The 13,043-nt window shown below is 37.6% G+C and overlaps 2 protein-coding genes and 1 pseudogene across 2 annotated transcripts; 1 reads left to right on the forward strand and 2 right to left on the reverse strand.

Annotated features, from left to right (window-relative positions):
* Positions 1–344: 344 nt before the first annotated feature.
* LOC131311244 (putative late blight resistance protein homolog R1B-13) lies at positions 345–3,473 on the reverse strand. Its single transcript, XM_058338606.1, has 2 exons — positions 2,472–3,473; positions 345–655 (listed from the first exon to the last, which is right to left on the reverse strand). Exon 1 carries the CDS (start codon positions 3,250–3,252, stop codon positions 2,473–2,475), a length of 780 nt encoding a protein of 259 aa, XP_058194589.1. The 5' UTR covers positions 3,253–3,473; the 3' UTR covers positions 345–655; position 2,472.
* A 144-nt stretch (positions 3,474–3,617) lies between these two features.
* On the reverse strand, positions 3,618–4,897 carry LOC131309654 (disease resistance protein RPP13-like). The gene is made up of 2 exons (XM_058336258.1): positions 4,457–4,897; positions 3,618–4,097 (listed from the first exon to the last, which is right to left on the reverse strand). Exons 1-2 carry the CDS (start codon positions 4,895–4,897, stop codon positions 3,618–3,620), a joined length of 921 nt encoding a protein of 306 aa, XP_058192241.1.
* A 7,592-nt stretch (positions 4,898–12,489) lies between these two features.
* On the forward strand, positions 12,490–13,043 carry LOC131309655 (ethylene-responsive transcription factor ERF091-like; annotated as a pseudogene).

Consider the following 13,043-nt stretch of genomic DNA (forward strand, 5'->3'; position numbering starts at 1 on the left):
CGTTTGTCTGTGTGTGCGTGTTTTTGGTTGGTTTGGTTTTATCCCGTCCAGTAGGTATAACATAGTGAGCAGCAACCTTCACAGGGTGGAATATGTATGAATCAAGTCAAGTCATCTATTTATATGCTCCAGTAAGCTACTATACACAAAGTACACAAAATTCACATGATTTGGAAATAGAAGATGATGCAGGCAAGGGAAAGTTGGACCAAGCATTTTTTTAGAGGATCCAGTGATACATGCTTGGATCCAGTGATACATGCTTGGACGATCTAAAAAAAGTAAGTGATACATGTTTCATAGAACAATTGAAGATGATAGAGAAAAATCTCGAGAGGATGAAGATAAAACCACCAAAAAAAATCATCACCAATTATTTTACTACAGTCTTGTCAACTATAAACTGGACTTGCTCAATAATCAAGCCTTCAACCAAATACATAGTACAAATTAAGAAAAACGCCTTTCTAAAGTACAGACAAATAATTAAACAGTCATACTGATAAGTTACAAACGTTTATTGCAGAAAGCTTGCAACTGCGGCTGCCTATTCTCTCTCTGTTGGACTTATAACGGTTGGTTTCTATGTTGTTGAGATAGCGTAACCCATCTGGTTTGGAAAAGAATTGAGTCCATTTGAGGGATTATCATAGCACTACAAAAATCACAAAATAGCCATTCTTAATTAGAAACAATAGAAATCATTATAAAAAAAGGTTTTCAACTTATAGAAGTCATCCTCGTACGAATTTGTCAGAAAATATGAACTTTATCTAAATTCAATAGGGAAATGAAATCAGGTGCTTCTACCGCAAATCGAAATCCCATGAAAGAATTGAAGCTCGTATAACTAAGATCGATAATGATACTTCCAATCAAAGTTCGTATTCTTCGAATGTCGCGACATGAAAAATGACACATTGTGGCATGAAAATGACATTGTGTATTTTGGGGGGAAAAGAGTGTGTTTTGAGATCATCGAAAAAATATCTACGCAAATACCTCATTGACCACTGAATACACCCACCATTGATAGTGATTAGAGCATAGCATAGGCTAGATGATGGTTTAACAAATAAACGTAGATACTTGCATTCCTGTCCTACTAGACTTGATAGACCCAACTTCAAAAAAACAAATAAAAACGGGACTTCACAGAACCCAAATCTACAACTTTCTTTCTTTCTTTTTTATCGGCAAAAGTAACATTTTATTAGGAAAAGAGGAGTGGATCCAACCAAAAGTTGGAACCGTATAGTCAGGGAGACAAAACCCAATAAAAGGGAAAAGAAAACCACTTCTTCACTATACTACTAGTGTTGTGCCCGTTCGATGCACGGAAAAAAATAATCACATTGGATGGTCACAACGCTAGTTGATAGGAAAAAAATTCATGTTTTTGCACCCGTTCAAAGGCCCGGGCCCAAAAGACACATTAATGTGAGAAATATAGTTCGGAAAAAAAATATCAATATTTAGCCTTGTTTGTATTCTATGCATGGAAAGGCTTATGTCTATTTGTATGAATATTAAATTTAAAGTGTCAATTAAAGCAATTCACAACGTGAAAAATATAAGGTAAGCAAAGGAAACAAAATAAAACTAAAAATTGCAATGTTTATTTGTTTCCCCATAACCGGAGCAAGTTGAGGAAGCCAAACACTTCACTTTTGTGCATTTTTCCGGCGAAGGAGCACGTATATGGCTCGGAAGGGTAGAGTTTCTGCCTACGTATCTTTTTCTCTTTATTTCCATCGACCCAGAAAACTTTATTAGTTTTGTTGGTCATTTTGCAAATACATGAGAGAGTATAGGAAGGAATGGTGGGTTACAACATATATAGATGAGTAAAATCCCTACCCCTATTAGGCTCCGTTCCAGTTTCTATTAAAAAGAACTTTTAAAAAATAAAGATAATTTCAAGTTCAAAAATTACGTGTTTAAGCAAATAATTTTTCTACTAATATAAATCAATGAGATCTATTAAATAGTGGAAAAAAAATTAAAAATTTATTTTTTATTTTCATTATATTTGAACTTGAAATTATCTTCTTCTTTTTTAAAAGAAGGTTAAAAAAAAAGGCAGAATGGCACCTTACTCTCTCTCTCTCTCTCTTCCCCCACCACCCCCACATTTCTCTCCCTCTCTCTCAATATTTTTATTGAAAAGCACAAAATTGTAGGAAATTAGAAATAGGGGTTTGGTGCCTTGTAGAACTCAAAATACATTTGTATAGGATATTGATATTGATGATTGATATTGATATTGATTGATAGAAATAGAGATAGGGATAGAGATAGAGATAGAGATAGAGACAGAGATAGATAGATGGATACTATTCCATACGTGGCTCCATTTTCACAACCCCAATTGAAAATCCCCTCCACGTCCCAAAAGCCCACTTTCTGCCCCGATTGATCGTTCCCGACCCCATTGATATTTAGCCTAAAAAATTACTGTGATTAATTACCTCAATCACACCCCACTGCTCTCGAGCACCCCCGTTTTGGCTGATTATATCTGAAAACGAGATTTAGGCAATTATCATCTCCCTTTGTATTTTTTTGCTCTTCCTGAATCTCCCTGGCCGATTCCTCTGCAGAGAGACTGGACCACTCTACCTTAATTTTGCTAAGTTCGTTCAGATAAGCAAAATCAATCGGGATCCCCTTCAGTTTTTCGCAAAGTTGAATCACTAAGACCTCAAGTGCCGGAAATTGATCGGCGGAAGCACTCCACTCCTCGATATCCAAATTTTCAAGCCTCAAGTACTTGAGTTGAGAGAACCCCTCCTCAAGTTCACATGTGTTCCAAACTGGTCCACTACAGGCGTTTACAAGTAATTTGAGAACCTTAAGGCTCGGCAGGATTTGGAGGATTATTGACAGCTCCTCCCACTTCAAGAGCGTAAATCTCAAAGTTAGCCGCGTAAGAGTCGGAGGAAGCTTCAGCCCAGTGCGTGTCACGCGCTTGTTGTTGAACCATGGATCAACATTGAGTATCTCAAGACATTTTAAGAACTCTAGGTCGGGGAGCATCAAAAGATCACCCCCTTGCAAACCCAGATCTCCTCTAAGTCCTAGCTTCCTAAGATTGGGAGTCCTTTCCAAGAAACGTAGGCAATGCTCACAAATACACATTTGGTGCAAGGTCTGTAAGCTATCCAACATATTCTCCTTGTCTTCATCATAAGAAACATGATGATATTTGAATAACGCCCTTTTAGTATATAGATGCCTCAACTTAACCATCTTAACTATATCGCGAGGCAATGAAATCTTGTCCCCGTTAAAACCTTGGAGGTTAAAGGTTTCTAGGTTCGAGAGGTAGTGAAAATAATTCGGAACAAGGTTACAAAGTTTTCCTTCCGGTAACGTAAGTGCTAAGTATCTCAAATGAACTAGATCTCCTATTCCTAATTCTACTCGGCTTGTAGCGGAGATTAAATGCAACACCTGAGAAGTTCGAAGTATTCAACAAAGAATGACGGATTCTGTACAAGTGAGGAGTTTGGCAAGGAGAGGTACAGAAAAGATCGAAGGTTTCGAGCATGATGCCTTGGGGGAAAAATATCAAAGAACTGATGGTCAAACAAGAGGCGATCCTTATCAAAGAACTAATGGCCAAAGAAGAGGTGACGACGGTTATTTGTAGTAGAAGGTGAAAAATAATCTCCCTCGTAAATTTTCACAAAGAAATTATCTTCCTCTGCTTTTTTCAAGCATAATTCACGCAGAAGATCATGGATGCTGCATGCTTTAATTCCTCCATGGGATTCACTTTTCCTAGCTACCATTACGAGACTTCTATCAATAAGACCAATTAAGTAATCTTCTGCTATGGCCTCTAAGCTTTTCCCCCCATCACTTTGCTGAATAAATCCCTCCGCAATCCATAACCATATCAGCTCGCATACAGGGATTTCATAACCTTTGGGGTGCGCTCCAATATAAAGAAAACACGCTTTTAAATGAAGGGGTATGTGATTGTAACTAAGTTCTAGTATCTCCATGCAGCCCTCTTGGTTTTTGGCAATGGTTGAACTTAAATGTTTGGCAACTTTCTCCCACACGTCTGAGTGTCTTGTCTTCCATTGCTAGAATGCCAGCTATTGTGACAATTGCGAGTGGTAATCCTTACATTTTTCTACGATTTGCTTACCGATCTCCACCAACTCCGGTGCACAGCGTTTCTTCCCGAATACCTACTCGATATTTGGGCAATATTAGATGTCTATAATTATAATTATATACAATTCAATCTAAGTAATAGGAGTTTAACAGTTCATATGACAAAAACAAGAAATGTTTTAAAATAGAAATTCTTGAAAATAAATTATAAATAAGAAACATATGGCTATTTTTAGTTATATCACGTACATCAATTATTTTAAAAAAACAAATACCTTCTTTTCTAGCAACTCCCAACTGCAACTTTTTGGTAAGGGACCCATACGATGAGAGACACAACAGATGCTATCAGATTGAACAGGTAGTCGACTAGTGAACACGACTTTACTCCCCTTGCTGTCCCTAGGGAAGATCTTTGGATATCATTCCAGGCTTCAATGCCCCATATGTCATCCATGACAATGAGATATTTTCTATCTTGCAAGCATTTGTATACCTTTTCTCCCAACTTATCCTCACTAATCTCCTCGTAATCTTCATATTTTCCTAGGAAAGCTGATTCCAGAATACGAATCAACAAATGCCTCTTCATAGTCTTATCATAATCTTGAGAAACATTGACCCATGCACGAATTTCAAACTTTTGCGACATCAAAGGATGATCGTACACTTCTCTGGCCAAGGTGGTTTTGCTGCCTCCACTAGCGCCAACGATTGATATAATCTCCAGTCGTCCAACCTCTCCAATGTCATGAAGCTTTCCCATTAATGTCTCTACCTCCTCTTTGAAACCGACCACCACCTTCTTTTCTACTACTATGGATGTGTTGCTGCCTCCTGATGAACCTGAACCTCCTCTTGGAAAATAAAACGAAGGGTTATGATCGAGGGCAAAGACAAAAGTTATGGGCCATAGTAAGTGTAATAAAATATTAAATTTGGAAAAGAACAATTTCTCATATCCCAATTACGATCGAATAAATAGTCTTCAATATGAACAATCTTTGAGCTGTATATTTACAATCTTATTGTATATTAACCTGGACTATTATTAAGTCATTGTCTGATTGATATAATATTGCCAAGCGAAAAGGAAACCAACTATGGCTGTTATTATAAAATCAGTTGAATTAATGCTAAATTAAGTGTGTACATTCGTCTGCATATTTTTGTGGTTCATGTTACTCATTAATATGGTCCATGTTACCTATTGTTTGTTGAAGACGCAAGCTTGGTTACGTGGCCCAATGTGTTGTCTGGGTGAGGAGCTAAGTCTAAGTGGAAGATTGGATTTATGAAGAGTAGCCAAACCAGTGGATACTTGATTGGGTGAATTAAGTTAGGAGTTGGGAGCTAGATGCAAATGTGTGGCTGTGGTGGATTGTAACTGTGTATAAGTTTATGTATGTGAATTGAGATTAAAGTGTGGGTTAAGAGAGAAAGAAGAGAGCAGAGAGAGTGCGAGTTGGGGGGCGCCTGAGAGGTTCTTCCCCCCTTGTTATGTGCGTGTGAGAAGAAGAGAGGTGTGAGAATGAGAGATGCATGTATTTATTAATGAAATTGTATTGAGTTTGAGTGTGAAGTATTTCTTCTCTCTTGCAATTTTTCTAACACTACACCCAATTACACACCCAAATACACACTCATACTCACAATAAAGGTGGGGCCCACACACACTGGGTGTATAGTGTGTGCAGACTCCACCCTTATTGTGAGTGTGGGTGTGTATTTGAGTGTGTAGTTGGGTGTGGTTGTAACCCATCATTGTTATGGTTGGTGATAGGAATGATAAGTTACCAGTGAACAATTCAAAATTTTGATTCCTAACCAAGCAAATATTTGTTCCAAAAATCTAGGAACACAGATTTTGGACACAACTATGCCCAAAAATGGCCATGCACGTGTGAATGTGTGCACTAGACGATTTCAGCTGTCGGTTTCTCTTTTGCAGTTAATGCAAGTGCTCCAGATCCTCTCAACGATTGGACTCCACCAGGTTTCTTCTCCCTCTACCTATGCTCCATAATTCCCTATATATATATATATATATATATATATATATATATATATATATATATATATATATATATATATATACACACACACATGGGCGGTTCCGGGGACCCCTAAAAAAACCCCCCCAAATCTTAATCTCATAGTTCCCGATCAAATTTTGATGATCTGAGCCACTCAATGTATTCAAAAAGTGATTTTAAGGGTAGCTGCAAGAAATTAGCAAAAAAATTAACTGGGAAGGGCTTGATTTGAGCACTTTTTTATTGAACCGTTCAATAAAGTTCAATAAAAAACTGTTCAGATGAAGGTCATTTTTTTTGCTGATTTCTCGCGAATACCTTGAAAATCACATTCTGATTCTATTGAACGGCTCGGATCATCAAAATTCGATTGGTAACTTTGGGGGGAGGGGGTTTTTAGGGTCCCCAAACCGCCCCGATATATAAATATCTCAATTTTTGGAAACTAAATTGTTTCTCCCATAGACCCCTATTTGTGAACCCTAACACGTGCGGTAGAACTTATATTGGTTTAGGGAGGATGTAAATCATGGTGGTGATGTAATCATTCGTCGTGATTTCCGAGACGAGACCATATATATTTGTCATATTGGTGTGGTATTTGCAGCTGTGGCATTGTTCTTTAACAAGGACTGCTAGATTGTGGGGATGTAATAGACGAAAACAAAGAAGGTACAGTTCTCATTCAATTTTGATACCCATGCTAATGTCCCACAATATTTTGGCTTATCACTTAGTTTGATTACCCAGATATTGTTATCGTGCTAGTTAATTTTATTGGAGATTCTTATCTTTCGAATCGAAATTCATAAATTGAATTTTTTTTTATTCCTTGTAAATTTGTTGAAGTTAAGGGTTGCCTCTATGAAATTCTAGCCATTTCACAAGGGGTTTTGCCTGTGCGATATTTGGGTGTTCCTTTGATTACTACTAGATTACAATCTATAGACTGCAAGTTGCTCTTTGATAAAATCTTGGGGAGAGTTCTTTCATGGACCAATCGGCTTCTTTCTTATGGTGGTAGGGCACAGTTAATACAATCTGTCCTTTTTAGTACTCAGATATATTGGAGTTCCATTTTTATTCTTCCCCAAAAAGTGCTGAAGTGTGTGGAGGCAGTCTTGAGATCTTTCTTTTGGGCAGGCCCAGAGTTGCAGACATCTGGGGCTCAGATAAATGGGAGCGTCTGTGTGCCTAAAGAGGAGGGAGGCCTTGGTTTTAGGGGTCTTAAAGATTGGAATAGAGCTGCAATGTCTAAACTTCTGTGGGCGCGCAATTGCTAAGAAGGCTGACACTCTATGGATTAGGTGGGTCCATACTCATGTTCTGAAAGGTAAGTGCATGTGGTCCATAGTTGTTCCTCCTTCTGCATCTTGGACAATTCGAAAGATTTTTGGATTAAGGAAGTTGGTTCAATCATGGATTCGATCTGTTATTGGAGATGGTCAGGACACGTTTCTGTGGCTTGACAACTGGCATCCCTTGGGGCCTCTCAAGGACAGGTTTGAGGGTTGCTTAAATGGAAATTTGGTAAGGACTTTTCAATTAAAAGTTGCATCTATTATTAGCAACAATTCTTGTATGTGGCCTGGTAGGAGAAATTTAGTGGTTAAGGAAATAATGGATATCATTCCTATTTCTATGAACCCTCATACTGAGGTGAAGGACTCTGTTATGTGGACCCTTATCCTACAGGCACTTTCTCTATCCAGTCAGCTTGGCAAGGATTCAGAAAGCATCATTATGAAGTTCTTTGGTGGAAATCAGTGTGATTCAAAAGACATGTCCCCAGGTGGGCTATCATTCAATGGATAGCTGCTTGGGGAAGACTATCCACAAAGGATAGATTACTTTCTTGGGGGATTACCACTGATGTTGTTTGTGTTCTTTGTGACAGGAACAGAGAGAGCCATAATCACATTTTCTTCTTGTGCCCCTAGTCTGTATTTGTATGGAAGCAACTGCTGGCTAGGAACAATGTTTGTCGAGATCCAGGGTGTCTGCCTCAGGAGCTGGAATGATCTACTCAAAATAAGGAGGGGGAAGGCCAGCCCAATACCTGTTACAAACTGTCCTTAGCTGCTACTTTATATCATCTATGGAGGGAGAGGAACTTTCGTGTTTTTCAACACAAAAGGGAGGATCCAGTGAGGGTGGTGCAGAAAATCATCTCTGACTTGCGAGTTTGCATGAGTACTTAGAGGAAGTTTAAGAGAACTCCTTTAAACCAGCGGATATGTCAGGATTGGAATATCTCTTGTAATATTGTTTAGTTTGAATCTTGGATCCTTTAATAGCTGATATGTGTTTTCAATTTTGACCAGTCAAAAATAATTGTTACCGGTTACAATTGATTTTTAATCCGGACCGATTAAAACACTTTTGGACGAACAAGATATAGCGCCGTAAATAATGGCGTACATAGAAAAATTGAATAAACAGGATTCAATTGAAATGAGCGCCATTTAAATCAAGTGTGAAACCCATATTATGTATTTTTGGGAAACAACTGTCCTGAGAAGAATTGAATGAACAGTACAAAGGAGAGAGAGAGAGAGAGAGAGAGAGAGAGAGAGAGAGAGAGAGCTCCTTCCCATTGGAGAATCACTCCAGTCGGTTGATGGACAATGGAGTACATAAACAGAGAATCTGATGCCGTCGGAGAAAATGAGTCCCGTTCAGCTCTATTTTTTTTGTGGGTCATTTACATGATTTATTGGGTCATTTAAGTTGACCTAATTAAGACCCAATTAATAATGGGTTAGCTGGATTTGGACCCATTATAACCCAACTAATAAATGGGTTAGGTTGGGTCTATTTTTTAGTGGGTGGGTATGGGTTTGTTAATGGGTCTGGATTCAATTTGCCACCCCTAGTCTTTCGTCTACTTTTTGTGGATTATTGCTTCTTAATGATTTCTTCTTTATTCAGAAAAATTATGTTTCGATCTTAATTTTATACTTTTTAGATTTCCTCTCATCATGAAGAATCAATAATTCACAAAAAGTTAGCCATGGCAATGGAGCGGCATTTATATTTCGAGAGAAGGGCACGAGACCAAACACGATCCTCGACATTAACTCTCCGATTAAATTTAGCCATGGCAATGGTGTTAGCTTCAAAAGAAGATCTAATGCCATGCCCGCCCAGTTCAATAGGTTTAGCGACACTCTTCCAGCCAACCGCATGGATTTTCCTAATCTCCACTGTCGAAGGCTGCCAAGATAGAGACGATAGGGATTGGTGCAGTGGTAGTCATGTAACAATTATTAACTAGGGGCATCGGAAAACTTTTGATCCAGTTGACTCCTACCTGCCTGCTATAAATTCTTGTGTTTGGTGGATTCTGCAAACATGGACAGAGATCAACCAACAATCGAAACATGGACAGACAAGATAGTATTTGCATTATCATTTTTCCTTTTACGATTACTTTTGCTTCAAAATATTTGACCAGAAAATTAAAGACAATCACAATAATCCTTTTGAATGTTGATTTTGGTGCTCCATTTCTGTACGCAGACGCTCCAGCGTCAATCAATTTCCTAATCTTTTTAAGTTATTTTCCAAGTACAGATCGATTGACTTCGATCAGTTACTTTCCTAAATATATTAGATTTTGTTTGACATACCCAACAAGAAAAGTTTATTGCTTGAGCCTTGAGCCTCTATATATAATGAGGTGAGGAAGTCAAACATAAGCAACATAAGCATCAGTCATTCTCGACATTCTTTAGCTTACAATGAGCCGGTTTTTTCTTCTTTTAGTCATCTTGACATTTCACCATGTTTATGCGAAAACTACTGTTCATGTTATCAGTCTCGTTCCAAACCTACCGTCTCCATTGCGAGTTCGTTGTCAATCTGGAGATGATGATTTAGGCATGCACACCCTCTATGAAGGTCTAGGATTCAGCTGGTCTTTCCGACCAAACGTTTTTGGATCCACTCTTTTTTTCTGTCATTTTTATTGGGGTTCCAAAGACAGAAGTTTCGCTGTTTACGATCGAAGAATAGTAAGAAGATATTGTACTTCTCGTGATTCGGATTGCTTTTGGGAGGCTAGACCTGATGGTTTCTATATTAACAATCAATTGGAATTGCAGGGTTGGACCAAAATAAATGATTGGGCATAATTATTATTATTATGCAAAAGGCTTGATTAATTGTCTCATGTTTGATTTACGTACCTAAATGCAGAACTACAACTATATAATTCGTAAAAGTGTATCTTTAGAAGAACGCGAGTCGCATAAGAAGAAACGAGATATATTTGCCTCTTCTATTTTACTACTACTTTTTTCAATTTACTCTCGTAAAGATTTCTTAAGGCGTAGCTCTTTGTGAAAACCAACGTGAATGCCATGCACATACACGAATCAGGCCCTATTCCAGAAACCTTCTTAAAAAATAAGCAGTTTATTTCACATTTTCAAACTAAAAAATAATATAAATGAAAAATATTTTTTAAATTTTTTTGCACAATTTAAAAAATCTCAATGAGATCTATCAAACAAGATTCATATTGATAGAAAAATTATTTGCATAAGCACATGATTTTTGAGCTTGAAATTACCTTCTTAAAAAATAAGTACTTATTTTGAGTTCAGGAACGGGGCCTCAGTGATTCAGGAAAACGTATGACGGGATTTATGAAGAAGATTTTAATCAAGCGATTTGAATCAGAGCTCCTTCGGGATTTTTCAGGTTAATACAATCCTCGTTATTACTTCTTTCAATCTGTGCTCGAGCTAATAAATTGCACGATATTTAGGATCGATGATGGATTGATTTGTGTTTCAATCATTGGTACGGTACAAAAATAAAATAAAATTAGGACTTTATCTTATTTGAGTATTTGAGTTTATTGCGCGTGGGGATGTTTTGTTTTCAGAAATTGTTGTCATGGTTTGTTAGTTGAGGCCTGGTATAGTACATGAAAAAGAATACATGCAATAGTCCGGGAAAGAATCCTCATCGGTCTAGATTCACTCTTTCCTGGACAGTTTCATGTAGTGGCGGAGTCAGGATTAGAACTCCGAAAGGGCCGGCTTAATAAACATATATTTTTTATCGGAACGTATACTTATTACTATATCACAAGGTTTTTGCTTTCTAATACATTACATTAATTTCTACATTGAAATGATTCTACCTAATGATGTTAAAGTAGACCAATCATTGTTTTTTTTTAGGCTATTTCAACCGCGCGTCACGTGCTTATTTTTTATTTGTGAAAAAAATTGAAAAATGAGAATATAAAATAACCAATTTTTTAATCAAATCAAACCAAAATTATTGAGATTATAAATAGCTATATGCGAATAATTACGAATAATATTCAAAATCAAGTATATACAAAATAAAAATTTTAAAACTTAAATGCTCGGAGGGTCAGGGTCAGGCCCCCCTGGCCCAACATAGCTCCGCCCTTGGTTTCATGTATCTTATCATTTGGAAATTGAATTCTACACTCCTTTTTTTGACATCTACACTTTTTTTTTGGATTTTAGTGTTGAAAGTGTATGTAATTTTTTTGTTAGAAGACAAAAAAAAGGAGTGTAAATATCAAAAAACGGAGTGTAGAATTCAATTTCCTGTTGTTAGTACGTTGAAAGTCTTCTTATTAAAGGAGGATATATACATGAACTAGATTTATGATCAAGGGATTGAAGCATGGATGACCCCTCTGGGTTGCACTTTCTGGGTAAATTGTCCATATGCATTTTGATGATTTTCTTTTTTTATATCTTGGCATTTGGATTTTTGGAATTTTTTTTTTTTGGTTATTGGTTTTCTGGAAAAGCGGACCAATTTGGACCGTATGCATCCCCTAACAACTATATGTGACTTGGTTGAACAATCCAATTTTCGAGGATGAAACTGGGGAAAAACCAAACCGTATTATATGATACAAGAAGTAAAAATTTTAAACCATGCCATTTTTTATGTTCAACTGAACTCGGGATGACCACGGGGGGTAAACATTCCAAACCTTAGGGCCATTGGGAACCATGTCCGGTCCTTACCTTTAAGGCTTTGGAATTAGTCAAGGTACTCGCAAGCTGGCCCGCAAATCCGGTTTTTAAAAAAAGAAAAAGAAAAAAAAACTTCAAACATTCCCTCTCTCCCCTGTTTGTCATAAGTACACAAGCAAGCAAATAACCCTTAAATTTGCAGCAACATGAGTAAACATTCCCTCAACAGGATTTTTCCGAACACGATTTTTATTCGTGGGGTATTTACACTAATCCCCGGCAAAAATCTCCTTAATCCTCCAGTTCATGCAAGTTAAAGGAGATTTCAGTTCATGCGAGGCAGCATGGATGTAGACGAGCAACACCGTGAAGCATCATCCGAAGAAATCTTAGAAAGTTTCATTGCCCAAAATGAACCAGAAAAGATCACGAAAAAAACATCCGAATTGCCCAAAGAATGGGAAGAATTGCCGAGTCTTGATGCCAGAGATGGATCAATGGAGATCTTACAAAGGCTTCCGAGCCTTGGGAGGTGGATATCAATGGGGGCCGAAGCAAAATAAGTACTTATCCTCCTAGCAATACAGGACAGTCACCTGGTCTTGACACAAAAGGCAGTGATGCAAATTTGAAATCCAAACCAAATGCTACAAGAGTAGACAAGGTGGTGACTAGTCGTTATAGGGGAGCGAGAAAGAGGCCGTGGGGAAAATACACGGCAGAGATACGAGATTCAACAAGGAAAAGAGCTCGGATTTGGTTAGGGACTTTTGAAACAGCTAAAGAAGCTGCTTTGGCTTATGACAAGGCTGCAATAAGAATTAGAGGCACCAAGGCATATCTCAACTTTCCACTTGAGACCATTGCTTGCTCAAGAAATGACGAAATAATGATTTGA

Source organism: Rhododendron vialii, chromosome 12a (genome assembly GCF_030253575.1).
Source record: "Rhododendron vialii isolate Sample 1 chromosome 12a, ASM3025357v1".
Classification (NCBI taxonomy): domain Eukaryota; kingdom Viridiplantae; phylum Streptophyta; class Magnoliopsida; order Ericales; family Ericaceae; genus Rhododendron; species Rhododendron vialii.